This window comes from Astyanax mexicanus, chromosome 8, assembly GCF_023375975.1.
Source record: "Astyanax mexicanus isolate ESR-SI-001 chromosome 8, AstMex3_surface, whole genome shotgun sequence".
In the NCBI taxonomy this organism is placed as follows: domain Eukaryota; kingdom Metazoa; phylum Chordata; class Actinopteri; order Characiformes; family Acestrorhamphidae; genus Astyanax; species Astyanax mexicanus.
Genome location: NC_064415.1, coordinates 6,907,895 through 6,926,675, shown reverse-complemented (window position 1 = coordinate 6,926,675; position 18,781 = coordinate 6,907,895). Strand labels below are relative to the sequence as shown.

At 40.1% G+C, this 18,781-nt stretch overlaps 1 protein-coding gene across 1 annotated transcript; it reads right to left on the bottom strand.

Annotated features, from left to right (window-relative positions):
- Positions 1-1,127: 1,127 nt before the first annotated feature.
- Positions 1,128-6,576, bottom strand: LOC125803815 (tripartite motif-containing protein 16-like). The gene is made up of 6 exons (XM_049482109.1): positions 5,960-6,576; positions 5,763-5,837; positions 5,168-5,401; positions 4,282-4,441; positions 3,839-3,898; positions 1,128-2,601 (listed from the first exon to the last, which is right to left on the bottom strand). The coding sequence occupies exons 1-6, from the start codon at positions 6,548-6,550 to the stop codon at positions 2,066-2,068; spliced, it is 1,656 nt and encodes a 551-aa protein (XP_049338066.1). The 5' UTR covers positions 6,551-6,576; the 3' UTR covers positions 1,128-2,065.
- Between the last annotated feature and the right edge of the window lie 12,205 nt (positions 6,577-18,781).

Below are 18,781 nucleotides of genomic sequence, written 5' to 3'. Positions count from 1 at the left end.
CTATCACGACACCCTTTAAAAGTATGCAAAATCTCAAGGCACCCCAGTTCAAAAAGGGGGGGCGCAATACTTCAGGTGAGAACGAGGAGAGTTGCTGGCGGAATATTTTATTTCAGGTGAGAAGGGGGGGTGGGGGGGTTATTTACAATTAGCGCGAAACCTGCAGACTTTTCAAACGAGTGAAATACTCTGCTACACTCACTGCTGAACTACCACTGGATGAAGAAGTTAATGGCTCCGATTCAGAGTTATCTGAACCTGCAGTCTTCTTTTAAAAAAAAACGTTCCATGCGAGCTTGAGCGCTTCACACTACTCTCGCAGTGCATCGCGTGGGGGGGAAAAAACTTTACAGTGTGTCCCAATTTAGGGGCCGCATCCTTCGTAGGCTGTATTCGAAGACAGATTGCGTCACAGCTGCGCAGTAATACACCGCCTATCTCTGTGGGTCGCATCCTCCAGAGTATGCTGCCTGTGAATTGGGACACACCCCGACACGAGCTGACTCTGGAAAGGAAATATGCAGGTGATGCGCAATATTTTGACGGCCCCCCCCGATGAAGCCAGACGGCACCCTGGTTGAGAAACACTGCACTATAGGACTCTGTGGGCGTGGCCTATGCTTTTGTTCTTAATGGCTTTAAACCAGTACTTTTATACTTTTACTTAAAGAGTAAAAAGCTTGAGTTGATACTTCAACTTCTACTGAAGTATTTTAAACTCTAGTATCTATACTTCTACCTACAGAGTAATGAATGGAGATACTTTTCTCACCTTTGACAGGGATTAGTTTAGTGATGTTGATTAATCAAAAATCTATATACGCCGATACTGGTCAGTACATTTTAAAACAGTGTAATTATGTTGTACAGTGAAGAGTTAAAGTTAATGTATTTATTAAATTTTTATTTTTATTTCTATATATTGTGTTTCCATTGTTGTGATAATAAACCTGATTGGATCTGTTCTAGTTCTAGTGTAGTCTAAGAATTCTAGGTTCAATGCTGCAAAATAAACCAATGAGAAAACAGCTTCATCTTCAGCCATTTATCCCAGACATCTGCTCCTAGTGCTCTGAAAACCAGAACTAATAGTAATAATTAGACAAATTAGATCCTCTGTTCTGAGCTTTCAGCTTCCACTTTATTATTTATAAGATATACCCCACAACATTACAAGATTACAGGAATACAATCTGAGTACATTACAAATAAAATCAAGTTAATACAGAGAACTGTGTAGAGTTAAATGATAAAATGCTCAAATAAATTTACTCAACATAGAATCACATATATTAGATTAATTAGTTTAAAACTGCTGTAACACAAAAACCTTATGTTTACTGTATCTTATGTTCATACTTTATCTTCATACTGTGTCAATATTTCCTGATGAAAGGGCAAACAGAAATGTAAAGTTGATACTTTAGAGATATAACGTTTTTATGTGACAGCGATGATAAATATATTAAATTTAAGCAACAATGCAATATTGTAAAACTGTTTCATAGTGTAAGTTAATGTGTGTAGTGTACAGTAAGTTAAATGTATATTTTCTATTATATTTTACAATATGTTGTGTATAATTTGTTCTTTCCTTTTGATATTACATTAATTGTAAAATTAAAGTTAAAGCATTAACACACAGATTTCCTCTCTCTTTGTTTAAATATAAAAATGTTGAGGATAAAACAACAGTATAATAATAATAAAAAATGTAAACAGTTTATTGTGATCTTTCATTCAGTTTATAATAAATGATAATGTGTTAAAAATTAATAAAATTCTGTAATATGAAGTTTCAAATATGAACTCTGTTACTGTGAGCTCTGTTAATAATATAAACAGTTTAAAGTATTTAACGCTAAATCTGAATAAATCTTTCCATACAGGAAATGTACCTGCAGTTCTAATCTGGGACAGACGTAATTACCGTTCAGAATTATGATTATTTATATTAACAATATCTCCCAGCACTATTATAACTTTATTTGATCAGCTCTACAGTCTAGATTCTGCAGTTCTTATCTGATCTCATCCAGCTCTTCCCTTTGTTCTGCATGTTCATCTATTTTGCTGAAAGTAAAAGATTTACTGATGAGTCGATGTTTAACCCAAACCCAGCGTAGAGCGGCTGAGTGAAGGTGGTCTGGACTCTGTGGATGAGGGTCATGGTATCAGAGATGCTGTAGAAGGACAGAGTTCCTGCCCTGTGATCCACATACACTCCTATTCTAGAGGAGACGGGCACTCCGGAGATTACAGTATCTCTGTTATTGTATCTGAATGTGTATCTGGAGGAATCACAGAACAATCTCCAAGACTGATCATTAAATCCAAACACACACTCCCAGCCTGTTCCCTTCCTGGAGACGCTTTTATAAGACACTGCTATATCAACCCATTCATCTCCTCTCCTCTCAACCTCCCAGTAGCAGCGTCCACTCACACTCTCTCTACACAGAACCTGAGCCCATACATCAAATCTGTCTGGATGGTCAGGATATGGCTGGACTGTGTTGCTGCAGGTCACCACTGTGTTCCTCTCAGACAGGAGGAGGAGTTTATGGGCTGTGTTTGGATCCAGTGTGAGCTGACAGGAATCTGAAAGAGAGAGAAAACCCATCAGCTTTTAGAAAATGATCTAAAAACAGCCCCTAAAACTGAAATAACCAGAGAACATACTGGAAGTATCTATGAAAAGTGTTTGATTATGTTAAAGAAAGATTTATTCTCATTATTATTCAATTACACAACATAACAATTTTATGTATATTTTTGTTCTCAGGTGTTAAGTGTGTTTTCCTAATTCTTTAAAAAATAAAAAAGGTTTTTATTCCCCAGAAAATTTCAAGGATTCAAGAAGATTTTATTGTCATTCGCATCACATGTGGTACATGAGGTGGAACGAAATTGTGATCTCATGATCCAGTTTACACCCAAGAGCTGTTATTAAAATAGATATATAGATAAAATAAGATAAAATAAAAGAATACAATAAAAATAGAATATACAAAATATAGGTTTTGCTTTAGTGGTGGCACAATCATATCTGAAACTGATTTTTTTTTTTTTTTGAATATTTGTGAAATATAAAGTGCTGAGTATACTAAAGACTTCCAGAAGCTTCTGGAACTGTGAGAACTATCAAGAAGTTTTCAGAACTGTCCAGAATTGTGTAGAACTTTACAGTATAAATAAAGAAGTTTATCAGTATAAATAAAGAAGATGATCAGAGACTATATTTGGGGAAAGATTGGTGAAAGTGATTTGCAGTTTAGTCACAAATCTCAGAAAACAATACATTTCTGAACGTTTTTGTTTGTGCTTGTAGATGCACTTCAAAATTACTGTTCTTTGTTGTTTGGTGTTTGATTGGGGCATTTTAAAATTTTCCATGTTCACTTTGCCTCTGAAACAGCCTGGATACAAGTGCTCACTATTGCACAGAGATTCAGTACAGTCGCTAATTCGGAAAATATACTAATTTTTTAATCCATTATACAGAGAATCGATTGAGTTGTATAATAATTGCAGATTTGTAGTAAAATGTTCATTGTTTTTATCATAAAACACAAATGTTGTGTTTTATCTAAATAAATACAAAACTATGATAGGCCATTATCACAAAATCAAAGTTCATGAGGAATGTTGGTGTTTTTTTAAAACGTTTATACGTAAGCAGTTGAAATATAACAGTTAATTATTTAATATAGACATATAAATGTCAGATTAAACTTTGTGTATTTGTACATTGTGGTGTTATTTCTGAGAGTCTGTGAGAATTAAAGGGTTAGAGAAAGTGAGAGAGAGAGAGAGAGAGAGAAAGGGCTGGACTTACACTCCAGAAACTCTTCTCTGCTTTTGGGTTCAGGAGGAAGAATGATCTGCACTTTCTTCACTACAGGAAAATGTACACAGTTACTACACAGTATCACTGAGCTTCTGTTCCCTCTGTACATTTACTACAACATTAAAATAATCTAATACTGGATTTTCTCTCCATGTAGATGTAGAGTCTTAATCTACCCTACCTGGACTTTCAATCACAATAAAGTCACACCTTATATACAGTCTCAACCACTTCAGTCCAGAAACTACTGACCACTTCATCAGGATTTAGAGAAGAACCTACAGTGCATTCTGAAACTCTTCACACTCTTTTACTTTTTAAAAAATCCTAAATTGTTTTTACTTTGTCATTATGAGGTACTGAGTGCAGAATGACTATTTATGGACTTATCATTTCATATATTTACTTTATTTAATTTTTATTTAATATACCTGCAGCTGATGTCTTCTCAAATTCCTCTTTCCAGAATTCGTCTAGTTTTCCTCTCAGCTGAGAAACAGACTTCATAACAAATTCAAAAGTGTTGAGAGGACTGAGAGTAAAAGCAAGTGATGCTGAAGATCCAGGAGGAGCTGAGAGAGTCTGAAAACTCTACATGTAGAAAAACACAAACACATAACACCTTCAACAATTTCTAAATTATATTTATATTGAATTAAACCAGGTAAAATCTGGCCTCAATCTGATCTTATTAGTCATTCATGATTCAGATTAATTATATATGAGACAGTGTGAAAGGAAATAAAAAATCTGTGTTATTGAAATCTGATACATATCCAATATCCAAGACCGATCAGAATTCATTTACGTCAAAACTTACATTGAGCATAAGGGAAAATGGCGACAGCAGTTAATGAGGGATTCATTGGTGTGATAGAGAGATAACAGACCCCATAAACATTTGGACTGATGTCTCTGTTCATACTGAATTAAATAGTACACATCACAACCGCTCTCTCTTTAAAGATATATCCAATCAAATTGCTGAACACAGCCAATAGATGGCGCTGCTGCAGCACTAAGTAAAATAAAAAAACTTAAAATTGTTTAAACAAAAAAGATAAAGGACAGACATTAAAGAGGAGGGCGTGGCCAAACAACATGCCCTTTTTTACAGTGAGCTGGAACTCATTCTCTGTTAAGATCAGCTTTCAGTCACTGGTGAAACCGAACCTTCATGTGAAGCTCTGCTCTTTAGTGCATGAGCTTCAGTTTATGAACTGTTCAGACTAATATCAGATATAGATCACATTAAAAAGTTGGTGTAAACAGTCTAAAATAAACTTTGCATTTGGGGAGAAAAACAGAGTCTGTTACCTGGAGGAAATGGATGTGATCCTCTGTGAATGAAAGCTTCTCCAGATCAGCATCTCTCCTCTTCAGCTCTGTGATCTCCTGCTCCAGTCTCTTCAGACGTTCTTCAGCTCGACTCACTGCAGCTTTCTCCTGATCTCTGATCATCTGCCTCACCTCAGAGCGTCTTCTCTCAATGGAGAGGATCATCTCAGTGAAGATCTTCTCACTGTCCTCCACTGCTGTCTGAGCAGAGCGCTGGTAGTGGAATCACAGAGAGAGGAGAATGTTAGGAGCAGTTCATTCACATCAATAAGTGGATTTACATGCACTTCATAATCTGATTACTGAGGAACATCAGAGTTTATCAGTAGTCAGAGTTTTTATTTGCAACCAGCCAATAATCTCACAGAATAAGGCGTGACATAAATATTGTGTAAATCCAAACTTCATGAAGCTGTAAATATTATTTAATTTTGATAATTGATGACTAAAATTAAAATACAATGTGACTTTAAATGACATTTTAAAAATGAGGACACCTTTAGTTAAGTAATTAAATAATTACACTTAATGGGAAAAATCAGATCTTTATTCTTCTACTTATTTAAAAAATCACCTTGTGAGTCTCCACAGCTTCTATTAACTCCTGAAGCTCCTTCTCTCTCTCCTGGATTCTCTCCTTGTATTTCCTCTGTGTTTGCAAATAAACCAACCAACAAAACACATTAATTAAAAATTAAAATGCCATGTCATGGGACAGGTGAAGGTATTAGGTCCTATAATCTGGAGCAGCTACTCCATTTACACACTGACCTGTTTCTCAGATCTTTCTGCTTTAAGTGACACTGTATCATGTCCTCTATGGTCATCCATGGTACACAGCATGCAGATACACTGCTGGTCGGTGCGACAGTAAACCTCCAGCAGTTTATCGTGCTGAGAGCAGATCTGCTCCTGGAGTCGTCTGGAGGCTATGACCAGCTTGTGCTTCTTAAAGGCTGGAGATTGGTAGTGAGGCTGGAGGTGAGCTTCACAGAAAGAGGCCAGACACACCAGGCAGGACTGGACGGCTTTGTATTTTCTCCCAGTACAGGAATCACACTCCACATCTTCAGGATCAGCAGAAGAGTGATCAGGAGGAGCAGCCTGGAGTCTCGTCTTCTTCAGTTTCTCCACCACCTCAGCCAGCATGGTGTTTTTACTCACGACAGGTCTTGAGGTGAAGGTGTGTCTGCAGTGAGGGCAGCTGTAGATCTCCTTCTGATCCTCCTCATCCCAGCACTTATTAATACACACCATACAGAAACTGTGTCCACAGTTAATAGTCACTGGATTCTTCAGGAGATCCAGACAAACTGAACAGCTGAACTCACCCTGAGCCAGTGAAACATTGGCTTCTGCCATTTTACAGTGTGAAGATTTTGTTTCCTGGTTCTCTGTTGGAGAGAAGTGAACAGAACTATTCTGTAATTCTACTTATTAGCCAAGAAAACAATGCTTACACTGTAGGACTCAAACAGGAATTATTGTAGAGACTCAGGAAAACTTACTTTAATGACAAAACTGTAGATCCAGACATGACACACCGATTCACACACTCACACACCCTGCAGGTAATCCAGGAAATGATCAGATTTTACTTTCACTCTCACTTAAAGAGACAGACTGCACGTTTGTGAGATTTGGGGATTTGGAGACCTCTCTGGTGAGAATGTGTAATTGCACCGAATATTCAGAAGAGTAGACAAGATAAGACACAACAATCAGATGGAATTTGGACTAAACAAAGTTGTTCAATAACCCAACATTGGCAGCTTGAACCTCTCAAACACCCAAATAATCAGCTCATTAACAAAGCCTTTCAGAGCTGCAGGAGTGTGTTTAAAAACTCCAGCAGCACTGCTGTGTCTGATCCACTCGTACCAGCACAACACCCACTAACACCTCATACACCACCACCATGCTAATCAGTGTTACTGCAGTCCTGTGGGGTCCTGAGCATTAAAGAAAGAGAAACAGAGACAGGACTAAAATCTGTTCAGCTACTAAGAGACTCTTATTGCTGAGTTTTAGACAATACTGATCTGATATTTATGTTATTATAAATAATACAGCCCTTCAGTTGAGATTATTACTAAGTAGTAAAATATAGTTTTTTAAAAATATAACACAACATTCTAAACTGATTTATATAGTTTAATATGTTTAATATCTTATAATCCAGATCTGACTGACCTCCCTGATCATTCAGCTCCCAGTTCCTTTAAAACACTGCGGTCAACTCACTCTGTGTCTGTGTGTGTGTAGTAGTAGTAGTAGTAGTAGTAGTAGTATTAGCAGTTCATATTAAATGGTTTCTGGTCGTATTGTATTTAAAGTAAATGCAGTCTGAAGTAGCTACTGCTGTGAACACTGATCATAAAGTAGCTAGATATGCTAACCTAGCATTCCAACAGCCTATTTAATCTTATTTACAGCTATTTACACTAGCATAGCTAACCAGCTTTCACACACAAAACAGAGATAGTTCACCAGCTAGGCAACTTATATCCACTGTGATTGAGAATTATTAAGTTGGCTTGGAAAAAATCTTATTATTATTATTCTATTTGCGTTTTTCTATATGCTTCTCCTCCTACTGCTTTCATGTTACAACCACTGAATTACGTTGCTTGTGCTTTTTGGAACAATACTTCGTACGGTTTTCTTACAGCGGGCATTTTTCAGCTAAACATTTTCCCCATAGGAATCCATTTAAAAGTTTTGGACAAAAAAATAGAAAGGCTCTGCAGATCACAGTTTTTAGCTAGAATCGTGAAAATCAGTAGACTCAAAGAACTTACGACATTTTAAATGATATGTTGTGTGAATCAATCTGATTTACGCTTTTCTTTAAAATTCCCAACATCTCATCACACACCCCCCGCACAGCCACTCACGGCACGGCTCCCTCTGAACCACTCCTTAGTGCTGTGTGTATATAGAGGAACGTATAGACTAGTGACCTACCTTTATTGTTTTTTTTTAATTGCCGATGACGATGCCGATATTTAAAGATCACAAGTGGCAGATGACCGATATTTAAAGCCAATATTTCGTCACAACTGATTTTTAGCTTGTACTCTCCCCATGTATTCACAATAATAATGATTACACAGTTAAGCTATCTGGAATTACACTATTTAAAAAGTTTTAGTACTCTAAACCTCACTTGAATTCTAATGGCTCAAACAATGAATGTTTGAGACACTTTTACCTTTGGAAAGTGTGCAGTGTAAGAAAAAAAGAGGCAATGAAAACTCTTTTACAGATTATTTAAAACACACACAGAATATGGGTAAAATCCTGACACATAAAACTACAACAATTTTATCTTACCTCAGTCAGTCAGTGACATTACAGAGTAATAAGAGAATCTGGTCTGTGGGAAAGTAGTTCTTTCCAGTGTAAATTGTCCAGGTTATTCCTTCCTGCCAGAGCTCTGAAAAGTAAATTTTAAAGATATCCAGGGGAGTGTGGCTGTCATCTGTAATAATAATAAATAATACAAGTAATGTAAGTAAAGTTCCTAACTACAGAATTTGCCATTTACTCATTACAGCGGTCACACATGACACCTGCATTACAATAGCCCACACCAACCTAATAACTTTTTATTTACACAGTACACACACATTTTAGCACAAAGACACACATTTAATAATCTCTATCATTTACACCTGATTCAGTACGACACCCACACTAATAATGGGCCCGGTAAAACGCTGAATCCGGTAACAACAGTGGGTAACTTAACCAATTAACTGATATTTAGAGCTTCTTATTACTGCAGTATTTACTCAATCAGTGAAATCAATGAAGGAGTTAGAAAGGTTAGCTAGCTTTTTTTTTGTAAATAATAAAAACTTACATTCTGCATTTTATCGAGTCCCAATTAATAATGCCTTCAAAACATGCAGTATATTATATTTACGAGATGAACACATAATGTAATATAAATACGAAGGCTATATTTACTAGTTAGGGAGCTGGGATTTCCCCACTGTTTAATTGTTTGGCTGTATTGAGCGTTTGGCTTCAGCACACACTGTTCTATAGTTTAAATCATAAATAGGAGTTTCTCTCCTGTAGGTTAACTGAGTTAACTGAGCCAAAGCAAACGGTTAGCATTAGCTAGCTGGTTAGCATTAGCTAGTTGCTTAGCGTTAGCTTGCCAGTTAGCGTTAGCTTGCATTTTAGCAGTATCTACGTAATGTTACTTGAGCCTGTTAGCGTTAGCTAGTCTGTTAGCATTAGCTTGCCGGTTAGCGTTAGCTTGCATTTTAGCAGTATCTACGTAACGTTACTTGAGCCTGTTAGCGTTAGCTAGTCTGTTAGCGTTAGCTAGCCTGTTAGCGTTAGCTAGCACAGAGGCTACTAGACAGTAAAACTCCATCTAACACAGAAGCTCCACTGCTCTTTACTAAAGTCAGTCAGATAGATTCACTTATCTGTCCAGTTTGGTTCCAGTTGAAGCTGAAGTGAAGCCGTTCTCTGCAGCTGTGTTTGAAGCTCTGCAGGTTCTGGGGAACTGAGCTCCTCAGCTCCTCTGCTGTGTGTCAGTTTATAACCAGCTTATGTTCTGCTATTTAGCCTAATTTCTCTCTCACTTTCTCTCTCCTTCTCGCTCTCTCTTTTATATAATATAGTCAGTTAGCTAGCTAGTGTCAGAGCCGTATAGAGAGAGAGTCGCTACAGCGGAAGTCCTAAATGCTTGGTGTTCTCGAGACCCATGACGAGCTCCAATAGTTCCAGAAAGTTAATATCAGCAATTTAAACACTGAGACAGAACTGCAGTTTTAGTCATTAGCAGCTAAAGAATGCAGTAATTTACAATATTTATTTAGAAATCCTTTCTGTACATGTAATTCCATTGATAAGCTTTGTTTAAATGTAAAAACTTATTTTTTTATGAGCTTTGAGTTTTGACTATCGTATTGCAGTCAAAAGCATTCATATCATAATGTTAACTGATGTTGCACTTCTCAAGAAGAAGAGGGATTTCCAGTCATTTCTCAGGCAGTTTTTATTGACTCATTCTCCCTTCTACACATTACACACGGAGCTCTCCTTCTACCACTCTCCTTTTTGGTCTACATCCACTCTCTACTCACTACACACACTGCCATCTACTGGCGCAAAAGTGCCACTACATACAAAATGTAACTGATGGTTTAAAGTGCAGAAACAAAGAATCAAACTGCTGTTTATGAATCAAATGCATAAAATAAACATATGGGGGGGGTCCAACTTTTACCACTGTCTCCACACTCTCCCCACAAAAATGTAATGTCGACCCGACATTATGCAACTGAAAACATTGTGTGCCTGTACATATTTGGTACCTATGCAGAACATGTTAGTAGGCTATAGCTAAAGAGGAATCACAGGTCTTGTCAGTCCATTAAAATGCAAAACTGGATATAATCCACAGTACAGCATGTATCTCCTCCTTCCATGCCATATGTCTGCAGAAGATGCCTTTGTGCACGATGACAATCAACTGCTCCATCCACATTGTGGGGATCTGCATCTTTTGTGAGAGTAAGGTACTCCATATAGCCAACACCTACTAGACAGACCAATATGTAATGAATGTGCCTAACACACCTACTGGACATCTTCCCCTTTTTTTTTTTATATACAATCTCGTGTTACCTATCAACTCTAACAACCTGTTACAAGAACCAAACTAATGAATACAATAAGCTGAACTACTTGTTTTCCTATGTTACCAACACTATTTAACCCCTACCCTTGCGCTTAAACATGTGATGTAGTGGGCTGACCTAACTGGTCATATGTAAGTATCATTCTCGGCCTTCTTGTTCTCAAAGGATACTTTTTAACTGTGACCTGGACAGGATCCTCCTCCTCACTGGATGTCGACTCAGCAGACTCTTCCTCAACCTGGGCTTGGTCCCCATCTGGATAAAACTCAGGTGCATCAGCCCTCAGTCGAATGTCCTGTGGTAGGTCCTTCCCAGCTTGTAGTCCCACGATAGCCCTCCAATCCTCTTCATCTTCATCTGCTGTGCTGTTTTGGGTGTCCACAATCCGTTCTTTTCGTCTGTGTTTTTCCTGTGTAGGCCCTCTCCGAGAATGCTCCACTGGTTCCACTGGGAGAAAATCACACGGCAACAGCAGGTTTCTGTGCATGATTCGAACACGGCCCTTTCCTGATTCCGGCTTTATCTCATACACTGGAACGTCTGGGTGCTTTCTTTGGGCCACCACATAGACCCGATCCTCCCAGAATGATCTTAGCTTCCCTGGTCCACCCTTTTCGGTTAAGTTTCTGACTAGAACTCGTGATCCAGGAAGCAACTCAGCACCATAGATTTTTTTGTCATAGAGCACTTTACCTCTCAAGCCCTCTTTGTAGGCTGTTCGAGAAGCCAGTTTATATGCTTCTGTCATGTTGGCCCTCCACCTTTCAGCATAGTCTCTGTGGGATGTACTCTGTTCTCTTGTTTTGAGGCCAAACATAAGATCGATGGGGAGCTTTGGACTACGGCCAAATAGCAGAAAATAGGGTGCAAACCCTGTTGCTTCACTGCGTGTGCAGTTGTATGAGTGGACCACCTTTGCCAGGGATGACTTCCAGTCTGCCTTTGCAGCTTCCGGTAAATTTCTGAGCATTGACAATAGGGTACGATTAAATCGTTCCACCTGACCATTCCCTTGTGGGTGGTACGGTGTTGTGTGGGACCCTTTAACACCACTGTACTCCTGAAGCTTTTCAAACAGCTTATTCTGGAATTCTCTACCCTGGTCATGATGGAGGCGGGTGGGGAATCCAAATCGCAGGACAAAGTCACCAAATATTTTCTGTGCAGCAGTGTGGGCAGCTTTGTTGCGACACGGGTAAGCCTGGGCGAAGCGTGTAAAGTGGTCCATCACTACCAAAATATACTCATATCCCCCTTTACATCTTTCAAGGTGCAAGAAGTCGATGGACACTAGTTCGAACGGGTAGGTGGTAATGATATTAGTGAGAGGTGCCCTGGTCGGCCTGTTAGGACGTTTATTTTTCAAACAGCTACACACCCGAGTGAAATAGTGCTCCACATCTCTCTGCATATGCGGCCAATAAAACCGGTCCCTTATCAGATGCATCACTCTCTCCACACCCAAATGGCCCATCTCTTCATGCAGCTCTTTATAGACCAATTTGTGGAACTTTTGAGGCAAGAGCAATTGGTTTCGTTTGGTTGTTTTCCGGTACAGCAGTCCATCAGCCCCAATGTGCAATTTATGTCTCTCCCTGCCCAGTGTTACAATTTTGCTGCTGAGCCGTTTTCCCCCTTTAGGCCATTGTTTGGATCTCACATAATGGAGCACCTCTCCTATTACTGCGTCCTCTTCTTGAGCTTCTTGAAGGACTGTTTTTGGTATCTCTGCCACCGAACTGACTTCCCGACCCGCCTCCTCAATGAGGGTATTCATGATCACTGGGCAAAGCCACGGCTCATCCTTCTGGGACTTTACAGTGACTAACTGGGTCACACTGTGCATGACTTCAGGAAGTACATCCTGGGTACAGTTGGTCATGTACTCCTCCATATCTAGAGGCATACGCGAGAGGCCATCCGCATCCCTATTGGCTCTTCCCGGGCGGTACTTAATCACAAACTGAAAGTCGCCCAATTCAGCCACCCACCTCTGTGTTGTTGCGTTCAACTTAGCTGTGGTGAGCACATATGTCAGAGGGTTGTTGTCAGTATAGACAGTAAATGTTGGGGAGTAGTATAGATAGTCCCGAAACCTCTCACATATGGCCCACTTCAGGGCAAGAAACTCTAACTTGCCTGAGTGGAGGTGGTAATTCTTTTCAGGGTTGGACAGTGTTCTGGAGCCATACGCAATAACCACCAACTTTCCCTGTTGTCGCTGATATAGGACCGCTCCACGCCCCTCCTGTGAAGCATCACAGTGCATTATAAAAGGCTCTTCAAAATCAGGATAACCTAACACCGGGGGCTGTGAGAGAAAGTCAATGAGCTGGGTAAGGACAAGCTGGTGCTCTGCCAACCACATGATTCCATGGGAGGATGAGAGTTGGCCTCCTTCCCTTGTTTTCTTTTTTTTCTGTTGTGTTTGTTTCTGTTTCTCTTTTCCTTTATTGTCATTGGCCAACAGGTCATAGAGGGGCTTTGCTATCTGTGAAAAGTTTGGAATGTAGCTGCGGTAATAGGAGATGAATCCTAGCAACTTCCTTAACTCGCCAACAGTGGACGGCTTTTGCTGTTTTAGAGCCTGCACTGGGGCAATGTCAGCGGGGTCCATAGTGTAACCTTCTTGGGTGACTAATTTTCCCAGGAAACGCACCTGATTCTTGAATAACTCACATTTCCTGGGAGTCAACTTCACCCCGTGGTTGTGGTAGCGGCGCAGAACTTCTCTCAAGTGATGAAGGTGGTCCTCGAACGTCTGTGAATGCACAAGATTATCATCGAGGTAAGGCAGACAAATGTCATCCCTCAACCCCCACAAACACTCCTCCATTGACCTCTGGAACACTGCCGGTGATGAGGACAGGCCGAAAGGAATCCTCACCCATTCAAATAGGCCCCAGGGTGTAATAAATGCCGTTAGGGGACGGCTGGACTCTTCCAGGAAGCCCTGGTGATATGCCTTACCCTGGTCGAGTACTGAAAACCAGGCGCTCCCTTTCAGACTGTTCAGCATATCTTGAATGCGGGGTATTGGGTGTCGATCTGGGATTGACTTCCTATTCAACTCTCGATAATCGCAGCACAGCCGCAGGCCTCCATCCTTTTTCCGCACACAGACAATGGGACTGGAGTATGACGACTTGGACTTTGCGATCCAGCCCCTATTTAACAAGTCCTCCAAATATTCCTTTACCTCTTTATGGAGTGGCCGAGGGACTGAGATGTATGTTTTTTTAACAGGAGTGGGGTCATTCAGTCTGATTTTTAGTTTGAGAGTTGGAATGTTCCCGACGTCATATTCATCACGAGCAAAAACTTGTTTTTCCTCTTTTAGGAGCTGTTTCACTTTCTCTCGTTGCATTGGAGGGAGGTGGTCAAGAGGAACTGGGGGCTCCCAACTGTCCTCCAATTTACCACTTTTCTCCCCAATTGTTATTTTTTCCTGGTCTATACTGTTCAAACTAGAGATGTCTCCTTGGCTGCCATTAGCAGGTCTTAGATCTGCGGGATAGATGGTCTTAACTCTCTGTGTTTCCCCAAGGATGGTTCTGGCTGGTAACTGGATGTCACGTGTAGTACTGTTCATTACTCGAATGGTGACCATAGAACGACCTCCACTTTTCAGTGATACCACTCCACTTCTGATTTGTAACCCGTCAGGTAGCTGGGTACGTGGGCTTGGCTCAAATAATACCCCCTCAATGTCTGGGAGTGTGACTGCTCTAACACTACACTTCACGGCTTTTGTTTGTCCAGCTGGGATAGTCAATGTCTCACGGCCTGCTTTAACACAGCCTTCCCCCAGCACATCATCTCGGCTCTGCATAACTTTCAGAAAAACCTCTGTTTTCTGACAATCAAAAGAGAAAGCGGCACTCACTGCCTCACTAATGGCATAAGGGGGTTCAATACCCATCTTAAGGACCTGTTCAATCACGTTGAACCCAATGATAGGCTGATCCGCCACCCCATCCCCATTCACCAATAACACTGGGACGAGGAGTTCTATGGGTTGGGACCTATCGGTAGGCAGCCTGAAGGTCACCTCCACCCACCCTGAGAATGGAATCTGTGTCTGATTGACGGCTCTACCATCCAGTACGTCTGTTCCTACCAACTCAGCTAGATTTCTGACAGTGGTGTATGGAATGTTCTCCTGTCTCCAATTTTCGTTAATGAGACATACCTGTGACCCTGTGTCCCATAATGCCTTTGTCTCTACATCATTCAGAAAGCAATTAATGATGTATTTTTTTCCAATTAGACTGAGCAACTGTGCGCTGCGTGTAGGGGACAGGAGACTAACACTGACTGTCTCTCTTCCCTGGGAGGTCAAATCAGTCTGAGCGGTTAGTTTTTCCTCTAACCGTTGGATACTGTCGGTGATTAATTTGTACATGTCTTGACACTGCCCCTCTTTGGATTTGGTGTCTGTAGGTGGTGCTAGACTTGTGGTGCTGACAGTACTGGCGGCCATGTCCACCTGTCCATTTCCTTTACCTGGCCGTCTTCCTGTCCGGCATTCACGAGACAAGTGACCACTCAACCCACATCGGAAACAGTGGTCACACTGCTCACCTTTTTCGTCTTCCCGACAGTTCCGGCAGCCCCGCCTTCTGCTTGCTCGTGGGTTGTAGAAGGCCCTAGGTGACTCCCGGATCACTTTCTTTATCTCCTCCATTTCACTTTTTAATTGTGTGACAACATCCAGCAACTCCGATTCAACTTGATTAACTGTGGTTGGGGTTTTAGTTGTTTTGCCTTTTGTAGCTGGATGTTCTTGACCCCCTACCGCACCCACTGTTGGCTTAGGGACTGACTGGGCTTCGACCTGGAGTTCCCTGATTTTGGGTTCCTTTGTCTGTTTTTTTAACTTCTGATGCCGTTCCCACTCAAGACTGGCTGCTGCGTTTATTTTTGCTATAAGCACATCATCAGTGACGGTGGGATCATCCAAGAATTTCTTCAGTTGATATTTCACACCATCGCTAAGGAGTCCTGTCTCCACCGCCCTCAGAAACTTTCTTTGGATAAGTTCAGAGCTGTACTGCTCCTCAGAACCTGGCTCTCTGGATGCCACCAGGAGTCGTTCTTTTAACTCAATGGCCCTGAACAGAAAGTTCTGTGGTGACTCATTGCTGTCCTGGGTGATATTTATGAGGCGATTGTACAGGTCAGTCGAACTGTCCTCCTTGTAATGTCCACGTAAGATTGTGCGCAGTTGTGACAGGGTGAGGTCCGACTTGATCTCCAACATATCACGCAGACTTAGGCCTGGACTCACTGCTCTGACCACAGCCTCAATAATTTCAGATTCACTATGATTTTTCTTTAAACCCATGTCAATCTGGTGAATGAGGTTGGAAAAAGACAACTTATCTCGCTGTCCCCTTTCCCCAATTTGACCATTTATTCTGAATTCTCTCTTAATAGTCACTTCTGGCGGCGGGGTAACCCAATTTGGTGTCACTGTAGCATTGGCTTGTGGCTGGCCTGGCACTTTGGTTGTTAGTTTAGCAATCTCCTCTTCAAGCTTTTTAGTTGAGTCTTTGAAACTTTGTTGAAGAGCTGCATACTGTCTCTGCAAGTTGGCCAGTGCCTCTACATCCTGACTTGTGCTAACTTCCACCATCGGTGACTGCTGCTGGCTTTGTCTAGCCTCTTTAGCTTTCACTATTAGCCTTAGCAAAAACGTGCGGGCTACTTCCTCTTCTTCCTTTTCAATAACATCCTCAACCTCCTCACTTATTAATCGTATCAGCGTATGCTTTTTAGATGGCTTTACAGTTTCCACCTTAGCCTCAGAGCACACCTCCTGTAGCTGGTCATGCCGTAGCTGCACCAAAACTTCACTTAGCTTGTCCTGTAGCTGCTCCAGCTCCTCCATTGTGCCCTTTATGCTCAAATTTCCTCCACAGACTCACCACCGTCCACAGCACGCTGAACCATCCTCTGCTACCAAATTTTGTTGCACTTCTCAAGAAGAAGAGGGATTTCCAGTCATTTCTCAGGCAGTTTTTATTGACTCATTCTCCCTTCTACACATTACACACGGAGCTCTCCTTCTACCACTCTCCTTTTTGGTCTACATCCACTCTCTACTCACTACACACACTGCCATCTACTGGCGCAAAAGTGCCACTACATACAAAATGTAACTGATGGTTTAAAGTGCAGAAACAAAGAATCAAACTGCTGTTTATGAATCAAATGCATAAAATAAACATATGGGGGGGGGTCCAACTTTTACCACTATCTCCACACTGATATAATTACACTGGTGGGGGTTTGGGGATGTTTTAAAATCAGATTCTGACTTACTAACAACAACACATTTATTTCATGAGAAGTCTTTATAATTTTAACTTTTCAAACTGAGAAATGTGAAATATGTGCAGTGACAAACTCAACATTGTAAACAGTCATTAACAATAAAATGTAATATAAAATAAAAACAGAATAAAAAAACAAAGGGTTAGTAAAAATGATTAATCCATAAGTGTGTATAGTTTTTGTTTTGTCTTGTTTTGTTTGCCTTATTTATACATTCTCTATACATTTCTTCATATAAATAAGTTCCATAAATTCAGACCTTATGATATTATTTATTTATTCAGAATGAATAGTCTTATCTTAAAATTAATGGAGTAGTTACATTCAGTAACAAGAATACAAAACCTACAAACACAGACAGGATTATTTATCTAGCTCTGTCTAATTAACCCTAATCTGTTCTGTTAACGATCTTAACGATGGTAATTTAGTGGGGATCATGCTGTACTCTACATGTGAATTAGATTCAGGTGTGCTGACAGTATTAAATCAGGTTGTTAAATGGTTTTATCCTGTAAAAGTGCAGCACTAACGCTGTACTCTGCTGCAGTTCTGTGGGGCTGCTAGTTTTAGTCGCTAAATTACAGGAACTATTGAGAAGCTCCACGAGTCGCCATTGCTGTTAAAAAGTGAAGATTGGAGTAAACGGAGCTGAAGCGACTCTCTCTCTCTCTCTATACGGCTCTGGCTGTATAAACAGAACCATTTTACTCATTTCTTATGTATATAATAAAACACTGAGATAAAGAGGAGCTGTAAATATTTATTAATAATTTAACTAGCTAATTTACCAGCTCCTCTTCTGTTTAAGGTGAAGCTGTTCTGTTTAAATGGAGCTCCTCAAGACCCCCATATTTCTGTGTTGTGTCTGTTTAAAACTCTGTTGTTGAAGCTAAATTCTCCTCTTCTTCTAATTACTGTTCTTCTAATTACCTGAGTTTATTATATTACTTATTCTATACGTTTATTATCACTGTGGGTGTAAATCTATATCAGTGCAGCACAGGATCACAAAGTAAACAAACATGCCCCCTCCTTCATCATTATTAGCATTAGTATTAGCCTCAACTACTTTAAAAACTCAAAGTTATAATAGAGTCTTACTACTTGTTTTGAATATTCTTCTGATTTTTCAAAGAAAAATGATTCATTTTACTAAAACAGCAAAGAAAGTTTACCTTTAAATGTAAATTTTTCTACATCAAACAGGTTCTAGAGAAGAGAGGAGCTAGTTAGCATTGATGCTAATGTGTGCTGAGTGGTTAGAGAGCTAACTGGAGTTTAAAAGGTTTATAACTGGAGTTTAAAAGGTTTATAACTGGAGTTTAAAAGCTTTAGAAAATGTTTCTGCAGTGCTGAATCATGTGATATAGTTCTGTCTTTATTTTAATTATTCTAAAACACTTATGAACTCAGACTTATAGCTTAAATCCTCCATAAAACCCCATTAATTTCAGTCACTTAGAAGCAATCTGATAAACACGGAAGACACTCTCCAGAGCTAATTCTCCTCTCTTCTTTTTAACCTTTTTAATTGTTAACTTTATTTCATGTAATAGAACATATCTGTTAAGAGCTTTAAAGA